The sequence below is a fragment of the Varanus komodoensis genome, unplaced genomic scaffold (assembly GCF_004798865.1).
Source record: "Varanus komodoensis strain SLA01 unplaced genomic scaffold, ASM479886v1 scaffold3, whole genome shotgun sequence".
NCBI lineage: Eukaryota > Metazoa > Chordata > Lepidosauria > Squamata > Varanidae > Varanus > Varanus komodoensis.
The window spans coordinates 2648843-2673070 of NW_025335761.1; the positions used below are offsets into that span (position 1 = coordinate 2648843).

Sequence of the window (24228 nt, forward strand, 5' to 3'; positions counted from 1 at the left end):
ATGAGATTAATGTACATATGAAACCTGCATATGATCTGCATCAGAGAATAATCCTTTAAGGGTGGAGCAGAAACAACACCTGAATGGGCCCTCAATTGTTATACCCATGCTAAAGGCTCTTGAGTGTTGAAGCTTGAAACAACAGTCCAAGATGAAGAACTCCTCTAATGCAAGGTTGCTGCTTTTCCTAATGCAAAGAGTTGAAACCAGGTTATCCAGGAACAAAGCTACACTCATGGGATGCCCTCGTGAGAAGTGGGAGGGGGCCCCCTTCACCAGAAAGAAGCCTCCACAGGATCTCAGTCCATTTGCTGAATGGAAGGAGTTGTTCCATTTGAGAAAGCACAAGTCTAAATCTAACCCCCTTTTAAAAACTATGTACACCTAATGTATATATTTTTAGGTTCTAAACAAACCTCATCATAGACTATGCGATGAGATTTACAGAGGGTAACTGTCAGCAGAGATAGCAGTGGGTTTCTGTTATGGTAACAGGAAAAATCTATCCAAGAAAAAAATATGAATGCCATTTTTGTATGGTCAGCAGGCAGCCTGGCATCAAAGCCTGGGAGATGCTCTTCCCCAGCACTTCGTATGACATAGTGCTGTCATTTTTAGGTATTTAGCCTGGCACTTGGCATAAGAACTAGCTTGAAACTAGTCTATTTTTTCTGGAAGAGGTAAAGAAAACAAAGTAAATGATAGTGGTCATATACAGAGGATTATCAAGCCATTCTCACACTTTCAAAGCTTTTAAAAGCTATCATGCGTGGAAGAGAGTGGGAATGGATATCTATGGGAGTCAGAACCTGACTTTCAGGAGTGGAAACAATTTACCATTACAGCACCAGTGAAGAGGCAACGTTAACAGATTATGCCATGGTTCCTTGACAAGAATCAGCTCATGAACATACAACAACAACAAGAACAAACTCCCCAAAGAGGTCCGCCTGGCACCGTCGTTACTGGTTTTTCGGCGCCAGGTAAAGACCTTTTTATTTAAACATCATTTCAATTGTTAAAACATATGATCTGGCCGGGGCAACTTCTTCTTCCTTCTCTTTCTCCTCCTATATTTTTATTTTATACTGATAATTTTAATTTTGTATTTGTAAATCAATGTATTTTTTTGTATTTTTATATTTAATGGTAATTTATTATGTACTATTGTATTTCAATGTATTTTATCATGTTGTAAGCCGCCCCGAGGTTTCGGCAAGGGGCGGCATAGAAATGTTATAATAATAATAATAATAATAATAATAATAATAACAACAACAACAACAACAACAACAACAAAACAATCAACCCTGGATTCAGCACACAGAATAAATAAAAAACAGTGGTTCCTTGGCTCACAAATGCCTTGGTTCACGACCAAATGAAGTCGCGAACAAAAATTTCATGAAAATTTTGACGTGGGCCACATTGGGTGGCAACCAAGATCACAGCCATCTCCACCCCCCCCCTCCGAGTGGGGAGATGGCCGCGATCGCAGTTGCGTTCGTGCAGGGAAGACATGCATGATCACAGGCACACTCCTGCAGGAAAGACAGGCGCAATCTCAGCCATCTTCCCACACCTCCAACCAGCACGATCACGGCCATCTCCCCACCCCGTGTGGGGAGATGACCACCATCATGCTGGGGGCGGAGGGGGAGATGGCCGAGATGGCGCCCATCTCTCCTTCACACAGAACGCCCCATTCGCGCCCGTCTCTCTCTCCCCCTGTGCGTCTGCGATCACACCCGTCTCTCCCCCCCTCCCCCGCGCCAGGATGATGGGTGCATGCAGGGATGACAGGCATGATCTCAGTCGTGCTGGGGGGCAGGGAGATGGCCGTGCTTGTGCTCGGGGGGCGGGGGGGAGATGGCCACGATCTTTGTTGTTCTTTGTCACTTCACTTCACATTTTTCTGATTAAAAAAAATGGTTACAGAACAGATTAACCTTATTCATATTGAACCTTATGGGAAATTTAACTTGGCTCACAACCAATTTGGGTCATGACCTTAGTCCTGGAACAGATTAAGTTCGTAAACCAAGATACCACTGTAAGTCCCAGTGAAAGCAGAAAACTTCCTAGGTTACTGATACGTTGTTACCACCAAAGTTTATTCCTGTGACTCTGATTTGAATATGGGAGAGTAGCTGCTAAAATTCACTATCTGAATTTTCACTAGATCCCGGCAGAAAAATCTGGCTCCCAGGTGAGAGCTGTTGCGTCTCACCAGAACCCTCTGCCCCACCCTCTTTGGTTGACGAAGTGCCAGAGGAGAAAAGATTCAACTGCTTGTCCTGCAGCGACTTCTTGCTGCTGTCCTGCTCCTATGGAGGTCGTCCCTGGTTGAGAAGCAGGGGCCAGCATTAGGGTCAGGTGTCCCAGCTGCAGCAGACAGGCCTGCCTGCATCGCCTCCTTCACCCCCTGCTGGCTTGAAGGCAGTGAGAGGTCTGGCAGAACTGCCTTCCCAGGCCTCTGGTCTCCTGTGGCTGACTTCACAGCTTCCCTGTATGGTCCAGAACTGATTTCACAGGCCATAGTAATCCCCAGAGTTTTCACACAAGGTTGGTGTGCATGTGAATGAGTGTGGTTGTGTATGAGTGTGCAGGGGTATGAATTGGGTATGTGGATGGGGCAACCAAATGGATGAGTTTACACATATGTGTGGGCTGAATGGATGAGTGTGCATGTGTGGGTGGAGGAATGGATAAATGCTCACGTGTGAGGGAGAGCGAATGGAGAGCGGATGCATGCAGGGTTGTGCTGGTGTTGATGGATGCAGGAGGTCTGGCCTCAAAGACTATGACATCTGGCCTTTCCCACAGCCACTCTGACCCTACCCATGAAGATTTTCTTCCTTGCATTTGAGGGATAGTGTGGCATAGGGGTTAGAGTGCTGAGCTAGGTTACTTAGGAGGTTGGTTCTAGTCTCCAGTCATCCACAAAGCTCACTGGGTAACTCTGGGCCAGTCATTCACTAAATCTCACATACCCTCACAGACTTGTGAGGATAAAATGGAGAAGATGAGAAGCACCTTGGACTCCTTGCAAGAAAAAAGGTGGGCTATAGATCCCATAAATATAAACACTTTCAACACTGAGAATCTGTGTAGGATCAACACTTGAGAAGGAGCAGTCTCGCCCACCCACATATTGCTATTAGCCTTGTACTGAAGAGTCTCTATGTGAACAGGAGGGGCTCCACATGATTAAGAACTCTGATTTTCTGGGGCAGAAAATCACATCATAGTCTGTTCATTCGACACAGATTCTGAATGCCCAAGTATGGCTCTTGAGGCTATCAACTTGTGGTAGCATATAATTATGCAATTATATTCATTCATCTGTTCAAAAATGTATTGATTTCCTCTAAGGACATAATCACAAAAATAATAAAGTTAATATCCACACTGCTTCTTTCAAAAATTTTTAAAAACTGTTTTTCCAAAAACTGTGGCACACTTCATCAAGGCAACAATTAAGCGAAAGCAAATTGAAACAAAAATATCTTCAGAATTCTTCTAGGAACACAGGAAGCTACCTTACTGCATCAGACCAACAGCAACACTGACTAACAGTGATTATCCACAATTTCAGGCAGGCTTCTTCCCTAGCATTACTTTAGGAAGCTGGAAATTGAACCCGGGGCCTCTGTTGCAAAGCATTTGTTGCCCTGCTATGGAGTCTTTTTACAACTCACTAGGGACTGAAGCATATTTACTTCATCAGGAAGTGCATTCCATAAATATAGGGACACTGCCTACTAAATGACTGCATTAGCAATGGGACAGAAAGTAGGGCCTCCAGGACTGAACGTACAGCTTCCAAAGCCACATTCCACATCCTCATTCCAAAGCCTCATTCCAAGTCCTTCAAATAACATGATCCCAAAAAGTATAAGGTATTATAGACCAGGACTGTTTTAAATTGAGCCTGGAGACAAACTGTCAGCAAGGGTACACAGTATGGGAAATATGTAATATTTTTTCATTCTACAACGCATAATTGAAGATTCTACATTCAGTACCAATGAAATTTTCGGAACCATTTCTAAACGTAGTTCTACATAGAGCATGTTACAGTACTTTAACCTACTGTAAACCAAAAGTATGCTTTCTCCACAGAGGATCACAACTGTCAAACCAAAGATGGTGGCCACCAAACTTATCAGTTCCTCCCCTGATGGCACCAAACTCAAAAGAACCCATAGATTGCATACCTAACTCTTCTAATAAACGGTATCCCTATCTAAAACCATTTATCTATGTCTCTCCAGATAAGCAGATTTCCTAAGCTACAACATTTCAATGTTATTAGAATTCAGACTTTAGGCACTTGTCCAAATGGACATCCTGGGACTGGGTGAAGGAAAAGAGCCATGGTAGTGTATGTGTGTGTCACCCTTGTATCAAAGGCACTACAGCAAAACCTCCAGATGACTTCTCCAAACAGTTTCATGTAGCTGTTTTAAAGCACAGGGACATGATAGAACCCTGCAGTTTGCAAAAACTAAAATGTAGAACATCAGTTCCCTAGCACCACCTTCTGGACCCATCCAGTCAGAAAGAACTCCAGTCACTGCAATACTGTGCCTCTAAATTCCACCCTGGTGAGACAACCTACGGGCAAATACCATGGCTGAAGGTATCCAACTATGCTGAGAGGTATAGAGTACCCGCAGGACTGCAGTTTCCCCATTACACCCTATTAATGCCTTTGTGCAAGTCTCTGTTGCAAATCTAAATCAATAAATTAAAAAGGTTCTAAAGCAGAACTGGGCAATCTGTGGCATGTGGCCATTGTTCATGCAAACTCTGAAGCCTGGGGAAGCCCCAACTACACTTGTCTGAAGCCCTGCTGATCCGCAGTAAAAAGTGCTAAATACAAGCAGGAAATGGCAACTGTGATAGGGATAACTGGGAAAGAAGAAGTTTTAATCCTCTCCCAACAATCTCATTGAGTTCACTGTTAGCTTGGTGCTAATACCTCTCATTTGCAGCCCCCTGCCTGCGACTTTGCTCCAGTTACAGCCCTTAGGATCAAAATAATCTAAATAATCAGCGTCCTCCAAGATTACCCCAAGGTGACGATAGAATACTCACTCACCTTATAAATTTGACACCAAGTGATAAATTTTAAGGCCAAGAGATGTAAGACATAAACCCAACTTTCACACCACCTTCAAGGCAGCAAGAAGTATACTTTCCTTTTGTCTATTCTGCATCTTCCGCCAATCAATTTCACTGGATTACCTAGAGTAGCCTTCCCCAACCTGTTGCTGTCAGCATTCCTGACCAATTTTCAGCTGTCAGCATTCCTGACCACTGCTCATGTTAGCTGGAGCTAAACTCCAAAATATCCAGAAAGTACCATGTTGGGAAGCCTTGGCCTAGAACTGCAGCATGAGGAGAGACAGGGAAAAGCTGTACAATTTCTTTGCACTACAAACCTCCATGATATTCTCCTTTAGCAAGTACTGTGAACTAAAATGCCAATCATTGTAGCTTTTTCCAATAGGAGAAGTGTTCTACAGTGCTGATCATTTTGGCTTCCCTTTTCTATATCCAGTTCACTTTTGAATATCATTTTTTAGATCTGACTTGGTCTGTAAACAATATCTCCCAGAGTTTTATATTACAATACCGGTTCACCCCTTTGAATAAATGTTATTTTTAATATTGCATGATCTTTATTGAGCTATCCAGCATGATTCCAAGAAATCTGTCCTCTGTCAGTTCACAGCTTTTCAGTATATATCTGAAGTTAGGAGTACCACCTCCCTTTGTCCCCTAGTGCATAAGTCTATCCTTATTTACACTGCATGGCATTTATTGTTTTCATCTATTTTCTCAGTTGGAAGATTCTTTTGTAGATCTTTTTTTTCAATCGACTTCAATTTTAACCACCTTGAGTAAGTTGGTGTCATTTGCAAAGTTGGCCACTTCACTCTTTAATCCTAATCATTTAAAAACAGGTTAAAAACACTGGTTCCAGTATACATGCCACTTTCTTCCACTGAGAGAATTGTCCTACACTCGATTCCAGTTCCTGTCCACTTAAGTTTCCTACCAATAAGAAAGCGGAATTGATCAAGGGCAGTCCTGTTATGCCAGCAATGGTGGGGAAGGGCAGGGAAATAGGAACATCTGACTCCCTTCAGTATTTACTGCTCCCGCACTGTCTCCTGGAACAGTAAAGGAAGCTCAGGAGCATGAGGATGGGGAAGAGAAGGGAGGGATACCCCCCCCCACACACACACACACACACACTGTGCCTGATCCCCTGTCTGGCACAGGGAAATTTTACCCACATTGCTTGTGTAAAATTACTAGGGGATTTAATGTGTTGTGCTAAGTCACCCAGAGTGCTCCCTAGTTTTATCTTTACTAATGCTTTCCAAAATAGCCTGTAACTTTCATGACCTTCTCAGATAACTTGTATCCCCTTTTTTAAGATGCTCTCTCTCTCTTCTCTCTCACTTGGGCAAATCCTCTGGCACACAGAGCAATTTTAGCAACAAACTACATATTTTTATTGGAAATGCAACAATTTCACATTTGAGTTTTTTAAGAATATTCAAGTGGATGCTGTCCACACCCAGTAATTCGTTATTTTTATTTATTTTTTCATATGTCTAAGCATTACATATCTCATCACACTATACGGCTATTTCCAGATTCCTTCAAACTCAGTCCTCTATTGTAAGAAACTCCATAGGGGAGCATATCTCCAGGTGCCTTCCTTTGCTGGTTCAGATTCAGTGTTAGAACAAATTATGGGATAATCCAAAAGGACAAAACAGACAAATGGCCCAAGCTTGGTTTCAATCCAGTAGGGAACCAAACTAAAGCTAAAGCTCCTCTTGGTCTTCTGATAGGGGCTAATCTGCAGCACTCTTGATTTCTTAGAACAAGATCTTCCTTTAAAGAGGATTCTTCCAGGAGTGGGACTGACAGCACACTCCTTCCCACTCACCCCAACACATTCATGGAGCAAAGTTTTTCTGGATATCACTGATAAAACTGGTGAACCAGGACAGCAGCATAGACTTTCATGGCATCCACCCACATTCAATCTTCAGGACCGTAAGTTAATGAGATTTATTTTATTATTTTATTATTTTATTATTTTATTTAGGAGACTTCTATGCCGCCCCATTTGCCGAAGCCTCGGAGTGGCTCACATCCATAAATAAACTTCCATAAAATAATATAAATTAACAGTATAAATTACTGTTACTGAGATATTGGAAGCAGTCACCATGGGAGTCATAATCTAAGGCTTTCAGTATCCCCCTCCCCCTGAGGACTCAGGCTTCTTCTACTCTTCTGACTTAGGCTGTTCTGCAGTTGAACTGTGATGCTCATGATTTCTGAGAGCTCTAGCTCCTTCTCCGAGGAGGATTCCTCCAGTGGGAACATGGTATCACATTGTATTTCAGGTGTTGAGGACTGAGGGGGACATACAAAACAAGGTTCTTCATAAAATATGCTGGCTCCAAACAACTCCAGAGTCATATTTTCTCAGTATTAGCTTTTTTATGGATCCACATCCCTTCAAAACATTTCACTGGGGGTGGGAATTAACTTTTTTTCCTTTCCTTCAATTTTTGAAAGATGGAAACAATTCATATCTTTACAAGGTCACAGTATACCTTATTCTTCACTTATAATCAAAAACCCTTTATTTATATGCAGTAACTTCCATATAAATTCTACTTGACATGTTGATATGTATCTTACATACCGATATCAGTTTCCTTGTGATTCTTGATATATTCAGCAAGCTCAAAATTTCCAGCAATAATTGCCACCTGAACAATGAGAGAACAGGATACAGTTAATATGCATCTTATAAATGATGCATGATTCAAATTCTAGGCCAAATACAGACATGTATGAATCAGACGCATCATTAATATCACAGGCGATCAGCTGTACTTTTCCACCTTTGGTGTCTTATTTTTGTGTTGCCAGTAAAACAGAAGCTTTGAATTCCTGTAAATATTATTTTAACACTATAGAACTCATTTGGTCAAGTGGTGATTCATCAAAATAGTTTGCCTCTGTTAGCCACAGAATTTACAGGAATACATTTGGCAACAACACCTCCAAATGTTGATAAATTACATCAATATATAACAATACTTTTTTCCTCAACAGACCTGCAAGTAACACGCAATACAAAGGCAAAGGAAAATTCACTGGAGAAGGACATCACACCAACTTACACTGGTACACAATGCTAACCTATCATTTACTGAACCTATTTTTAGCCCTTCTGGATAGAATATCAAACAAACCATAGTTTTTTTCTCAATCCCTGGGTTATTTCTTTCCCTCCTTCTTCCTTCCCTTCTCCTCCCTTCCGCTTCCCTTCCAAATGCCTTTGCAGTGCTATAGTCCTGGCATGTAAAATTATTTTTTGTTTTGTTTTTACCACTCTTTTCTGCAACCTCCACAGCCTGATGAACCAACTCATGAACAACCCATAGACCTGTGTTCACGTGAAATTGTGAATCATTCTAATTCCAACCAGCCTAAACTTTATTTGTCTGACTGCAAGAGCCAACAAGCCACCAGGAAGATTTAAAAAACCAAAATATCTTTATTGAAGTGTGCACCCAACAATACAGAGCAGCCCTCTCCTCCTTCATAATAAACCAGCATCAGCCATTAACAATCCAAAAGCTTATATTCCTTTAAGAGCAAACTCATTCCTTGGTCACTTCAGCCTATCCCCAGCCATACCTTGAATCCACCTTCTGTGCATTGTTAGCTAAAGGAAGTAGACCATGTTCCACACTTAACAGTGGACAGTTAAGCAGAAAGTTGGATGCCAGCAATTGTCTTCTCAGGATTATCACAACTAAGAATGCTGTTTCAACCAAACGATTTAAGTTACACTAGTGTTACACACAACAATTTTTAATTTCTGTATAACTTGAGGGGTACTCTTTGGATCAAGGCCTCAGCAATGTTACAAAGAGTTCAAACATAGGGTATCAGAAATTTATATTGAAGTGACAACTCAAAAACCCAGAGAACAACACGCAACCCAATAACAAATCATGGATTCTTTTTCTGGGTTGCTTGTGGTTAACAAACCATGGTTTGCTAGCATGGCTAGGTATACACATCAGGGCAATTGGAATTCAACATTCTATAGGTTAAATGAATAATCTGTGATCCACAATACTGCAAAAGTTCAAGAGATCTAGTTTCAGTTTGAACTTTATAATTTTGTGTCCCCAAAGAACTTGTTTCATCTCACCAGCACATGTGGCATATTATAAACTGGTGAGTTTCAAAAATTAACTATTTCGTATATTTTGGCAAGTAACTTGAACACATAACTGAAGTAGGCATGGAAAAAAATTATTAATGAACTCAACATTTTTAAAAGAGAGAGAAAAGGTTAACCACAAGCTAAAAGGACATTAATTTAACAGTCATATATAAACTGTCAAAACAGACTAACAGATGGCGTGTTCGGGTAACCCCTGGAAACTGCCAGCTACCTCAAACATCTATAGGCATTCATTTAAGCTTATATACCTAATTCATATATACTACTGTAACAACAACTATCCTTTTGGGCCGAAAGGATCAAGCAAGATAACAAAGGGTGAATGGCAAAGTAACTAAATGTGTTTCACATATTAATGTATACATTATACATAATAAGAATTAAATTTAAATTAAATTCATTTTAGCATCATATCAACCCTGTGAGATAGGTTGGGCTGAAACTGGTTCAGGATCATCATCAATTTAAAGTACTACATCCTGGATTTGACACTATTGTCAGTGATCAGAATAGAAATCACCAACAGAACAATATTGGATTTAGCCATACATAAGACAGGTCGTGTTTTCAAGATAAATTACAAATTCTGAAACATTTAATTAATCATATTAAACAGTTAAAAACCTTTCAAATGACTCAAAGTAACTTTATTAATTGAAAAGCACTGTAAAAAGTTAATAAAAGAACTTTTATTCATGAACACTGTCTGAGAGTTAAAATAAAATACCTTGGTACTAAAGTAGGTTCCAAAGTTGGGGATAATGGGTGACTTGTGTGAATGCACAGGTAGCCAATTAAAGAACTATATTTACAGGTAAATGAAGTTTTGTCTTCTTGGTGCTGTTTATCACAGTGAATAACAAATTGAATTACCAGATCACAAAATCAAAGAATAATAGAGTAGGAAGAGGGCAATTTGCTTGTTGCAGTGTTCTAAAAGGCAGGGCTTCTTTCCTGATGTTCAGCCAGAATTTGGCTTCTTGTAATTTGAGCTCATTATTTTGTGCCCTGCTCTCCGACATGACTAAGAAGAGATCCTGGCCTTCCTTGGTATAATAACCTTTCAAGAACTTGAAGAGTACTATCATATCTCCACCCAGTCTTCTCTTCTCTAGACTAAACATGCTCATGTCTTTCAGTCTCTCCTCACTAGACTTTGTTTCCAGACCACTGGTCATATTTTTTGCCCTCCTCTGAACTTTTCCTGGTTTATCTGCATCTTTCTTAAATTGTGGTACCCAGAATGAGACATAGTACTCAAGTTGAAGCAAACCAGTGGAGAGTAGTGTGGAAAGCCTGATGGTTTACCTGCACCTATCATTCTCCGAGTGGTCATCTGTGCATTGATACATATGGGCTCTGCATCTGTGTGGAGCCTGTTATCAGGAAGATTCTACAGCCAAGTGTGAGTTTGGGCAGGAACACTGCCTCTTCCTGTTCACTGCATCTGTGGGAAAGGCTCCCACCCTTTCTCTCAGTTGTACTGAGACTGTCTATAGATCTCAGGATCAAGGGGGGGGGGAGGTATTGTATCACTCTAGTTTGGCCCCTGTAGAGGGGGGCCATCTGTCTTGAATCAACACCAAGTGTGGCTGGTGAGTAGGTTGTGTGAATGAGCATCACACATATGGGCTACTTACAATGCTGGGAACAACTGACAGCAAAAGGAGAGGGGGATGACAGAGGATGAGGTGGCTTGATGGAGTCACTGGGGCAGTGGGTTTGGGTAGACTCCGAAGAATGATGGAAGGCAGGAGAGCCTAGAGCAATGTTGTCCATGGGGTCGTGATGGGTTGGGCACGACTTTGCGACTAACAACAACAAGCAAACTTACCTTGAAGATGACAATGGGATGGGGTCATCACTGCAGGATCCAAGAGAGGACTGCTCTGCTGAAGCAGCAGTCGGCCCTTGCATGAATGTCTAGCCTGTACTGCTTGACAAATGTTGATGGTGTGGACCATGTAGCACTTTGCAAAGGTCCTGCAAAGTTATTCCCATTGGGAGGGGTTGCCATTGCTCATGTGGAGTGAGCTCTTGGAAGGCTCAGAGACCAGGGAGATGGTGTTTGGTACCCAGACTGCTAATCTCTGAGTGGACAGAAGACAGCTTTAGCCCTTTTTGTAAGAGCATGTGTAGGAATTAGAAGATGAGCACCTGTCTGTTTTTGAGACACAGTTCCCTCCTCCTGACAGGGTTGGACCTGCAGCCAACAACGAACTAGAACACATAATCAGTCAACTAAGATTTCTTTGGTAGGACAGAACAGGAAAACTAGATTTAACAAGGACTACAACTTTTGAGATATTAAAAATATCATGCACAGCAGCATTGTTCTATGTAGCAGAGTTGTTCTTGGATGAAGACCAATGAGTACCCCGTCCTAAACAGGACTGGTTTAACTTAAGCACTAGTTTTAGTGCCTTTAATATTTTATTCTGTTTCTAGTTGTTTTTATTCCTGGCTATTATTTTATTTTTTTGTTTTATTGTTTGTGTTATATATTTTTAATGTACGTGGTGTGGTGGTTACAGTGTTAGAACAGGACACAGGAGATCCAGGTTCTAGTCCCTACTCAGCCATGAAGCTCACTGGGTGACTCTGGACCAGTCACAGAATCAGCCCAACCCTACATCACAGGGTTGTTATTCTGAGGATAAATTGAGTTTTGTAAGCCACCTTAGATTCTCACAGGAAGAGAAAAGAGGAGATACTGATGCAATGTAATAGAAACAGCAACAATTTACTGTGCATTGCTCAAAAAAGTTTGGTTATTGAGTAGCTTAAGGACACATTAAATATATAAAATAAATATAAGGTGTAGCAAGTTTCCTCATGTTTCATCAGCTTCATTCACTCTAAACTGTCTTCAAGGAACAATTATTTTGCTTCTTTTATCCTCTGACACAATGTACAGAAAGAGCTTTCATAGATACTGTATAACTAAACAAAACCTGTCAGCCAGCAACTGTTGTCATGGTAAAGGCTGAAATGCTCTATTTTTATCTATGTACCTTTCCCTATAATGCAATATAGTTAATATACCAATGGAATGCTTACATTATGTTTAAGATACAGGAAAAAATGAACTTTTTGGCAACACTCACTGCAACAAAAATAATTGTACTCACTGTGACAGATTTATACATGTACCCAAGCTAAATAGGTCTCTGTTTCACAAATATATTGATTAAACTCCATAAGATAAGCAGCAATCAATGTAAGTATATCTGAACCTGACCTTTAGCAATTAATGTATCACAATTTTAAAACGTATATCTTGATTTATTTTTTTGTGGGCTGCAAGCTGTGCAAAATAAACATGTTTTAATTCAGGCTTTTTCTGGCAGGCTCCATTCACACAAGTTCAAGTACTGTGACATTCATTTAGAGATAGGAGGTGGGGGCTCATCATCACCTCACACTCATCCAGTGACAACAATTTATTTTAAGTAACACGGCTTCTCATTCTTAACACCCAGAACACAAACAAGATGCTATAAAATCTTAGGCACATTGTTAATTAATCTCAGATATTTGATGAGAAGCAGTAAAGCTCAGTTATAAAAATGGTAAATATGTTTTCTTAGTCCAAAGAGATATTTTTATTAAGATTGCACAAAAATTAAAATGGAAGAACTATAAGTGTTCCCTTCTGATGTTGACAGCCACTCATTTTCAAAAGACTCATCAATCTCAATATAATTTATTTGAATGTAATTGCAACAGGATTAGGCACAGATATTTTCACACTTTTTTACAAAACACAAATTAGTATTAACTGTAATTGAGAATATAATATTTTAACTCCATTAATTCAGTGGGTGGGTTCTCATGACACAAGAAGCCATGGTGAAATCTTACTACCGTGGGTCTGTTGTGTTTCCAGACCCAGTAACCAGTACTGGTGTTCCTGTGTGGAAGGATTAGTTTTCTGAATCCATGAAAAGAAACAACAGTCCGTTTTAAGGTTTCCACACTTCACCATGATTTTTCTGGTCATCCAGACCTGGAATACCCCATATTACAATTGATGGAAATACCATAGAGTACCCTGACAAGAACAATAATGGCCACTTCTAGGCTTTGATCTCTACTGCTCTTGGCTCCCTAGCATCATTGCTTGCTTTACTCCCAATTGGCCAAGTGATGCGCCCATCTGCTTGTATTTTTGAAAAGAGGGAGTCTGCATGAAAATACACGCGAGAATAAGGAAAAAACGATTTATTTTCATTTAATAAAAATCCCCCTGGGGGCTGGAGTTGCTGGGAAATGCTGCAGACATAGAGGTACACCCAGGAAGGTGAAGAGAGAACCTGCCTCAGAACATCAGCAGACCAGTCAGGAGGAGGCTGCTGCAGTCCACAGGGAAGAATAGAGATTTCACTTGTAGAGACTCTTGGGACTTGTGGTGAGGTTGGCAGGATGGAGCAGGCAGCATGGTAACCATGTTGCAATCTAAACCACACAACTGCCTAATCAGTAAGTTCAGCACCAAATTGGTGCACCATAGAAGCTGCATGCTATGCAGTATGGCATAGTTTTCTGTGAACATGGCCAGTCTCTGTGCAGCCCAGAGAGACATTTGAAAAATGCTCTTTTGTAATTTAATTATACATTAAAAGCCTACAATAAAATGATTGGCTGATTAGATCAAATGCATGCTGTTCATCTTCACATTTCCAGCCATGTTTTTCAGATTCCTGCCTACTGCTCAGCTCTTCCTAACTCAAGGCTGTGGCTTCCTCTATGAAGTCAATCCATCCCATATTTGGTCTTCCTTTTCTTCTGAGTTCAACTTTCCCTAGCACAATTGCCTTCTCCAAGGAGTTCTGCCTTCTTAGCATGTGCCTGAAGTATGACAGCCTTAGTTTTGTCATTTTTACTTCTAGGGAATGTTCTGGCTTCCCAGACCCACTGGTTCATCTTTCTGTTGGTCTAGGACAGTGGTGACTAACCTATGGAAGACGTGTCACAGCAGGCACGCAAGTCGTCTCTGTCAGCACATGAGCCAAATCGCCCCAGCATCGCCCCAGCAGCCAAGCATCGGATAACAGTGCACACAGGGGCCATGCACATGCTTGGAAAGGAGTAGCGGCACCAGGCGATGACATCACGAGTCACGACTCATTAGCCGCAACTCATCTGAGCTTTCACATGGCTCGTCAGTGCACTGGACTGGCTGTGAGTTGTTTTTTCTAAACTAAAACCTCAGTATTCAGGTTTTATTGCAGTGTTGGCATTTTGCGATTAATAAGTGGGTTTTGGGTTGCAGTTTGGGCACTTGGTCTCAAAAAGTTTCACCATCTCTGTCTAGGATATTCACAAAATGTCCAGGTTTGGCTTTTCCAGAAATGTATCACAGCTTCCTTTAGGGAAGCTGAGACCACCTCTTCTCTTAAAGAGATGTTGACAGTTTCCTGCACCCAGGTCCGAACTGCCTCCCTTGATTTTCTGATCAACCATAATGGGCAAGGGACAAGCAAGCAGGTGGTAGGGTGAACCAAACCAACATCATCAGGTAGCAACAACTGAAACTCATCTAGACTACAAACCAGTGCACTGGACACATCCAAAGATTTGAGCAGAGTCGGCTGGTGCTGGAGGTCAGACTAGATGGCCCGGGAGACCCCTTCTGACTCGCTCTGTTTCTATATTTCTACGTAACTAACTCAGCTGTGGCATCCAATTCAAGGTGAATCTGAGCAATTTTTTCCTTGAAGTGTGCAGCAAATTCATCACAGCAAGCCATCAGAGGACCAGACTGAAGGAGGAGGCCTTAGACCACTCAAAGTAACTTAACTGGACAGCACTGTGAGAAAGCAATTGACAAAACACCAACATTTTGCAAACTTTATTGCCACGAAATAAGCTCAATAAAGAGCTCTAAGTTGTGTTTGATCAGACTTGCCATACAATTTTCTCCACCTAGGCCCTCTAGCCATCTCCCTTCTTGCTTCATCTTCCTCAGCTCTGGTATGTGCCATGGAGCTGATCGGACTCTGCAGAATGGAGAGGATGCTCAGATGCAATCATGTCAACTGCCCAAGCCATTTCCCTGTTTTGCAGGGAAACCTGGGCTTCAACAGGAGTGCCCACCATACCCATCGGGTAATGCACCAGAGCGCTCTCAAAACCCACTGGATCCATCAAGTCTCTGGAGGCAGACCCATCTAATAGCTCTCATCCCCTTATGGAAGAGGAATGAGGCGAATAGCCTAAATCTCACCAGGAAATGGTCCATCCAAGACAATGTAGTTAATGTCATATCCCCCACATCTGAACCACCCACCCCCCTGCTCCATTAAGAAAGACAGGTCAAGAGTGTGTGCTGTTCATGCATTGGGCTGATGGAATGCTGAGACAGGCTCATGGATGTCATGGTGGCCATGAAGTCCTGACCTGCCCAAGACAGGACAGCCTCAACATGGATATTGAGGTCCCCCAGAACCAACAATCTGGGGGTCTTCAACACCAGCCAGGAGATTGTCTCCAACTGCTCAGTAGGGTGGGTGGTATGCCAGCAGAATCCCTGTTCTGTCTCTGATGCCCAGTGTCGGGTATAATCCACTGACCTCAAGAAGACAAAGAGCCTGGAAAATGGCAATAAGTCCTTATAAACTGTAGCCAATCCCCCACCCTAGCCCTCCAGCTGAGGCTGGTGCTGCACCAAATACCCACATGGGCATAGTTATGAGAGAGGGACTCTGCCCTCTTCTCCCACCCAGGTATTGGTAATGTGTGCCAGGTCAGCACCCTTATCCAAAATCAGATAATTGAGGAAGGAGGTATTATTTTTAACTGACCTGGCATTCAACAGCAGCACCAGCAGTGCAGGTCAAAACTGAGCATCATTTGGTGGAGGGAAGAACCAGAATGGGGAACAAGTGTAAGATAGTTGATCCCTCTTTTCCTATGCAGGCATGGTGATCCTCCACCACCACATCTCCCTTTGCCCAACACAACTTCAGTGGCTGCACATCACTCTTCAACCCAATAAGGTTGTCCTGAAATTTATTACAACTCTCCAATTGATCTGACCAAATTTGCCCAGGGTCCCATGCCCACTAGGTGCCCAACAGACACTGCCCTTTGGCATTATCCTTTGACTGCTGTTCCTGGGCTGCCAGCATGGGCACAGAGTACTGGAATAAAAAGCTGCCATCACTGCAAAGCCCCACCTCCAGGATGACTTTTGAAGAACTGGCTGCAGCCGGCACGCTTCCCCCTGCACTCTCTCCCTCTCACTCCCAGCAGCAGACTTTGCCACAGGCCACTGAGTGGGAACAGGGTCAAGGTGAGTTGGTGGCAGGATGTGCTGCCCAAGTCTGTGCCTGCTGCTGTCACATTGCGGCTGCCTGGGCCATATCTCTGCACACCCCACCACCAGCTGATCTCAACCCCTAGCCCACCTGGGGCAGCCTTGGCACAGGCCGCTGCTGGGAGAGAGGGAGAAAGCACAGGAGGTGAGTGTGCCAGCTGCAGCCAGTTCTCCAGACCATCCCAGAAGTATGGCTTTCCAATGACAGCTGCTTTTCCTTCCTTTTTTATGATGGGCATACTGACAGTATGCCAGAACAACAAGAGACTTCTGAATCACACAATGGTTCTTACAATTGAGCCTATTTTATTATGCAAAGGAAATCAAGGAGGTGGAAAGGAAAAGCAGCAGTCATACTTTAGGACTTAAGAGAATTAAATATCCTTAAACATATCGGGTAGAACAATAGCAATTCTGTTGCATGAAGGAGGGAAGAAGTGACACCTCATCCCCACCCTCATAATTTGTACTGGTTATGTGCTAATGTTTGTCCTAGTGAGCCATATTATTCCAAAAAATATGCAAATATTTTATGGAAAGCATTACTTCCTTTGACGCATGGGAAAGCAGAGTAAGCATATCTCTGTACTATATGGCTCAATGAACTCTAAAACTTGTTAAAAGCCAGCTGTACGCAATTGTACAGCATCTAGTAACATGAGATCAATCCTATTGTGACTGATTATAATAGTACAGTAAAATGCCTCAAGTTCTAAGTGTTTTCTATTATCATAGAAATAGAAGGCAAACAATTTCAAGAATATAAATTGGATATTGTCTGGCAATCACTGAAAGTATCTGTGTTGCCCATTGACAGGGATGATGTAGAAGATAACACCCAACAAGGCAGAAGAACATAAACTAAGTTCATGCCAGAACCTCACATCATTTCACTTTGTTTTAATGTTAACGTCTGTTTCTTCTGTGACCAAAGAACGTATCTATGATTCAATTTTTCAAGAAAATGTTCAGTATTTTTTCATGTTACAGCTAGAAAAGACTTCAATAAACACAGCAAAATATCATGTGGTCAATGCCATTTCTATCGCAGTGGTAAGGAGACACAAAACCAGTCCTCAGACAGCTATAACTAGGGTGACCAAATGCAGAGGAATTCAAGGCTACTTCTTTCCTTGCACAAGCAATTTTTAACAGCTCCAGTTTGTCACAAGAGTAAAAGAAAACCTGTTCTTGCTCAAATTTACTCTGCTGCCCAGAAGTACATGAATCTTGTTCTTGTTGCCTCACACCACTCTATATATCATAATGCCAACCTGGTGTCAAACACCATAGAAGTGGTTCTCTCCCCTTCTAGCTAGGTACATGGAGTCCTGAGCTAGCGTTCCTATTCCCTAGGCTCTCCACACTGTCTTCTCCCTATCTGGGATCTCTTCTTGTCTCTCTGCCTGCTGTCTCCTGCCATCTGTCATTATTCAGCCTCCTTCCCTTGCCCTTTCTCTGTCATCCAACTCTCTTTTCCTTTCTTCAGATTTTCAGCTTCCTATTTCAATTTCTACGCCTTCCTGTCCCTTCTTTTATACCCCACTCCTGCTTCCTGAAACCTTACTTCATCCACCATGCCCAACCTCAGCTACAATGCAGACTAGCTGTTGGAGGGACTGCAAACTGATGTTGGCTGCCTGTGGGATTATGCCAAGCTGCCCATGACTGTGCCACCCAGCCCAACACAGCAGTATCAGTTCAGAGAGCTGGCCAATCAGCCTCCTTCACCCCAGCCACAAGAGGTAGCTGGAGTCCTTATATACTCAGATCCACTGAGCTGAGTGAATATGAAGGTGGATAAATAATACCTAGATATTTGGAGCAACACGAAGTTACAAAGTATCGTCTTCATAGTATCTGTGGAGAAAATTATTAAATCTAATTAGGGTCAATCAAGATGCCAGAGTGTAGGACATGGAATAAACAGCTCAAAATGTAGGTTAGCTTTAGGGCCATAGCATTTGCTTGGCCAAGATTACATTTCAAATTGGTGACTCTAACCTAAATGTGTTGCTAGTAGGCATTGCAGGTATAATACCTACCATCAGATAATACCTGGTATCCTGGGACAAAGAAGCAATGGCTGACATACACACCTCTTCTAAAGGCCACCTGGAACTCAGATCCATATCTGACCTGGCTGAGTCACACAGATAAACAAGGCTTGACTCCATAAAACAAGCCAGACTATGACACAGAAAGAATGGGCTATAATAAAGTTACTAGGAACAAGAACTGGGAACCAAAGTGACTTCAAATAAATTTCAAACATCTCCCAGGACTAGCATGAATTTATTGCTCATTTACTGTTAGTTTAGGAGAAGTAACATGGTCATGTGGTAAGCTAGGTGATAATAAGCAATATCCGGCTCGTTTTCATTATCTCCAGAATTTGTGGAGGAGGTTCAGACAACTGAACAGATGATGAAAGAGTGGAAAGACCAGTTAGATTTAATGCAAGTATTCCTCATATCTGGACCCATTTCAAACTGCTTTTTGGCCTGGCTTTGGGATATTTTGCTTTAGCCACCTTCTGTAGTCCTAGCTTCCTGCAGTCCTATTTCCTGAACCTACAGCAAAAAAGGGACTTACAGAAATATGATCTTAATTTTCCTGGATTTCTCAGAAACTTGCAATATCTAAGGGGCCACCTGTCTTGCCTAGGTATCAAGATCTGTAAGGGAAGACCTTTTGAGTGTGCCATTATCCAGAGGCCCATTTTCAAGCACTGCTGAAAGGGAGATTTGTCCTGTGTTGCCCCCTAATAATGGAATGCCTTCCCTCATTATTGACTCCCATTCTTTTAGCCTTAGGAAAGGCATGAAAATGCATCTTTTCAAAGTAGCCTTTCAGAATGTATAGTTTTAATGTGTTTGTTGTTTCACTGTTCTTGTATACAAAGTTTTCTGATTTTGCTGTTTTCAACTGTTGTTGTATACTACCTTGATGTTTTAGCAGATAAGGCCATATGTCATGTCAATAATAATAATAATAATAATAATAAAAAGCAAAATAAATGCCAATGCCTTTGGTCCTTTTCTGGACCTCCTATCTGGTTTAGATTCTGGGAGTCAGTACTTCATTCTGGTATTCCTCCTTTCCTGAACACAAGTTCCAGAAGATGATGCTGAGCCCAGGTTGCTCCTGGTGCTGCAAGTTGTCCTGCAACACTTCTCAAGATGACTTCTGTTTCCCAGACTTAAAATTTATATGAAACCACTAGGGAAATTCATTAGACTTATGGTGTCATTAGTATGCCAGCGTCTATTTCTTCATTAGAGTAGATTTTTTTTTAGTCCATCCATTATGGTGAACTTTGTCCTCTTTTGTCTTTGCTTTAAAAATTAGGTGAGCGCTAAACAACATAGCTGAAACAAATAATAATTCAAGCATGTCACTGCAAAATGTGTTGTCACATCATCAAGAGCTTCTCTGCTTATGCTGGTAATATCTAAGTGTTCTCCAAGCTCCTTTATATGCTGAGCTGCACTGGAAAAAACATATGGGATACCATGTTACGGTCATGACATACCAGCTTCCACGGCTTATGCATGAAAAATTATACAGCCATAGATTAAAGTGTGGAATTTCATATGTCACACTTTCATTTCAGAAATCAAGTTCAACAGTATATCCTGTACTTTGTATCCTTTAGTACAACTGAAGTTCAAGACAGAGTAACTCAAAATACAACATGCAGCACAATAAGCAACCTGCATAAGAAATATCCACTAGAGTACGATATCTAGACATCACTAGACTCCAGTTTTAGTCCTAACAAAGTAAAATATTTAAACTGGTAAAATATTTTGCATCTAACAATTCATTACTGTGTTGTTTTTATTTAGCAATCAAATTTCCTAGCGTAATACATACTGAATACCAAAATAGACCACACAAGTAGAACATATAATATCTGAAAGTCAGTTGAGCAGTTGAGAATTATATTTATGTTAGGTATTCTGTGACTGCTGAACATAAAAGTATTCACAAAGTTTTCCAACAGCTTGCAAAAAGAAATTGTACTATGTTTTCCTAATATATGGATTTGATGATGTACTGCAATGCTACTTCTATTTTACCAAAGAGGTTAAACACTACTGAACAATATTCAACATTTTAAACACTAAACAGCTGGATTTATGGTACAAGATTTGCTCCATGAGTCACATGAATCACTGGGAAAGTAATAAACAGTTTCAAAATATCTGATGCTGATAAAGACATGTTAACTTTTTCTAGGGATATCATCCACAGAATACCTGATTAATTTTCCTGATTAATACCTGACATAATTTTCACAATCACCCCAATCCCCCATCAAATTGTGTCTTCATTTCTGCTGTACAGTCCTGGATCTTTTTTCTAAACTACAGTTCTCTTGGTGAGTATTTACCTTCTGGATACTTCCGATAGGCTATCTGCCTGAATGTAATTTCATCTTCTGTTCTTGGTAATACAGAGCATGCTAGCGTTGTCTTCCTTTTACTGGTCTTTTGAGTGTGATTTTTCCCCACTACTGAACCCTTTTCAGTCAGAATGCATCCTGATACTGTTCCAAAATTTAGCAGTGCATGTGGTATACTGTGCACAAAAATTCTCCTAGCAACTCTGGCATTTTCTTTATTCAGGCTATGATTCATGCTGCCATCTGTAGTCAGATATTGACAGGCAGTCTCAGAATAGCTATTATACATTTGTTCAACAACTAGTTTAGCATCTGCAAATATAAATTATGGGAAAAGTCCAACATTTATTTATCAAACTATTTTTTGCTGAAACATTACAATATTGCTTATTTTAAAAAGTGGCTTTTTCACTATGCAGTTCTGTGAAGTTAATATATACTTTATTTCAGTGGTGAGAAAAGTCACTTTAGAAATATAATTGCTGCCAAATGTGATCCAAGAAATATCTGAGAATAGCCACTTTTGGATGTTTTAGAGTAGACGTTTTCAAACTGAAGTTCATCAACAAGAAGCTTTCCTGTACATCACAACAAAGCTTCGTCAGCAGATTGTAAATGTCAAATTTAGTTCAATAACTACTGTTTTAGAAGAAATGGAGAAAACTATATATTAATATTAGATGCATGTTTTCAATTAAGTTGTCTGTCTTGTTGTTCAGTAAGAGCTGGACAGGAGGGGGAGGCAATATGGTATCACTGAGACAGAGTTAGTCTATCCTTTACCCACAAGTGATACGGCTGAGCGTTTGCCAAGGTCATCTCTTTAATAAGAAATCCACCATCAATCACAGTCAATGAGTGATACCTGTTTCTGTCTGAGGAAATCTTGTGGAACCCCTGCTAGTCTGATCTGAGCTACCTCCTCCTCCATAGTACACATAGCAGTTGCAAAGGAAAGCCAGTTTTCCTCTGCCCAGATGCTGCTGCCTCTCTACCATAACAGATGCCACACCTTCCTGAGGAACCGCATTCTGAATCAAAAATACAGAAGCAGGATGAGGAACAGATGAAAATAATGCTAGTTCTCTACAGTAGGAGCTGTATGCCACATGAACTACAAAGATGCAAGAGGAAGAAGTCAGACCAAGGTTCGCACAGGTACAGCTGACCCACCCATGAGGTGTGGTGAAGTCCCTGCTTCAGGCACTGGAGCAGAAGGACGACCAAACTGCACTGTTCTCCACTGAACCCCACAGATATCCTAAAGAGCCCCAGCAACTGCTTTCCCACTACAGCATTTACAAGAATCAGAGGCTATTGCTCCTTTGCCATTTTAATTGCTGCTTCTCTTCCTCATACATAGTCACATGTAAGGCAAGGACCAGATAGTCCAGCTCTCCAGCAACTGCCATATGTATGAAGGGAAAAAGACTTAAGCCTGCGGGCTACAGAAAAATGGAACGTCCCCAATACTACAGAATTTAATGCAAGTCTTAATCAGCAAGAATCCCGTCAATGCAAGATTATCATAGTGTTTCCAACAGTGCACATGGTTGTACAGAATGCTGCACCTTCAGGATACAGTACATTTTGAAAATATTCCATTTTTCAACTTACTTGTAAATGAATTGTCAAACATTTTGAACAAAGTTTGTTAGTCTGTTCATACACACAATATCCAAATTACTTGAATTATTTAAATAATATAGTCAAAGGTGTCTTAGAGCAGCTTACACGCAATCTGTAAAAGGTCATTTCCCTCCTGCAGGCTTACAACCTAGCAGGACTCAACACACATGGAAAGTGAAATACGAAAGGAAGAGAAAAAAAGTAAATAGTCTTTCATCACGATTTGTGGAAAGGCCCTACTTCCCAACTCATTTCCCTCTATATAACCTGCTAGAATGGATGCTGGTAACAACAGTTAAGCAGTCCAACAGCAATGCAATATCTTCCTCTTTTGCAATTATATTTAATAGCCATTCTTGCTATGATACGCAAGTGAGTAGTTTACCCAGTCCTTTACATGAGCTGTTAATCTTACATGACACGGAACAGTACACTATAAGTATCAGGACCCAGCCTCAGCACTACTACTACTTTTGGTCAGAATTTGATCAGAGGCAGCCTGGCAGGGTTTAGATTTGGAAAGCCTATGGAATGCCAAGCCTTGTGCAAGAAAAGTAATGCCAGTACTGGACTCCCCCTTGTTCAGCTCCTGTGTTGACCTTTGCAGACATGAGAACTGAGAGCTTCTCTGGGAACTTGGTGGAAGGGAGGGCCAGAGAGCTGCAATTCAAATTGAAGTCTCACCCATGAAGGCTGGAAGGGAAACTCTAGGGTTGGAAAGCCACATGATGGACTAAAACTCCTGTCAGTCAGTGGTTTGTCAGAAGGACTGTTACACCCATTGCCTGTTGAAAAGCCAGAAGAACATCTTGCCTTCTCAGCCTACATCTTGGGCCAATGAGATCCTTCTGCAGAAACAGGATGTTAATTTCCTAGAGAACAAAAACTGTGATAGTTTTGATAGACTATGCACTTTCATTAAGTGTACCCCAGCTGGGCTTGTGTCAGTTCTGAATTTTGAACTTTCTTGTGCCTGGACCCATAAAGCAGAGATCACAAAGCTTTAGGCATTAAGTTCTTCACATGTGGGGACTTCTGTGGACTTGTTATTGAGCATGTTCTCATCTCTTAGGTTTGATAAGCCTTGATGTTCCTGACATCTCTCTGGGTTTGCAGATTAGTTGAATACTGGTTGTTGATTGCCGAGAGTCTTGCATACATTAAACTGCAGAGATTACAACTGGGAACCCATGTTGTTATGAGTTTCTTATAAGGCATAGTTACTATCGACAACATCTTGTGAGAATGATATTGACAATTAATCATCTGCTATGTGTTATCATTTGCCTTAAAATATGTAACCATTAGGCTTTTGCTATGAGAGCCCTTACAAGAAAAACTTCCTGATTTAGAGTTTCCTGTGTCAGATTGCCCCAATTATTATCTGTATGCCTGAAAAGTCAACATAAAAGCTTCCAAGGTTTGCAGTCTCCGCCATATCTTCCAGAATTCTATTATACTATTTTATATAACGCAACAATGAAACATATCTACACAAATCAGGGTACAACCTGACTGTCCCTAATTCTTGTATAAAGAAATAGCATAATACAACAT

General features: G+C 41.2%; 1 protein-coding gene across 1 annotated transcript in view; it reads right to left on the reverse strand.

The window, feature by feature from the left end:
• LOC123026260 (SH3 and multiple ankyrin repeat domains protein 3-like) overlaps positions 1–24228 on the reverse strand; it is a 111363-nt gene that overhangs the window by 47257 nt on the left and 39878 nt on the right. Inside the window, exon 10 of the mRNA XM_044435670.1 lies at positions 7748–7814. Within this exon, the coding sequence (XP_044291605.1) occupies positions 7748–7814 (67 nt within the window). The remainder of the gene's footprint in view (positions 1–7747; positions 7815–24228) is intronic.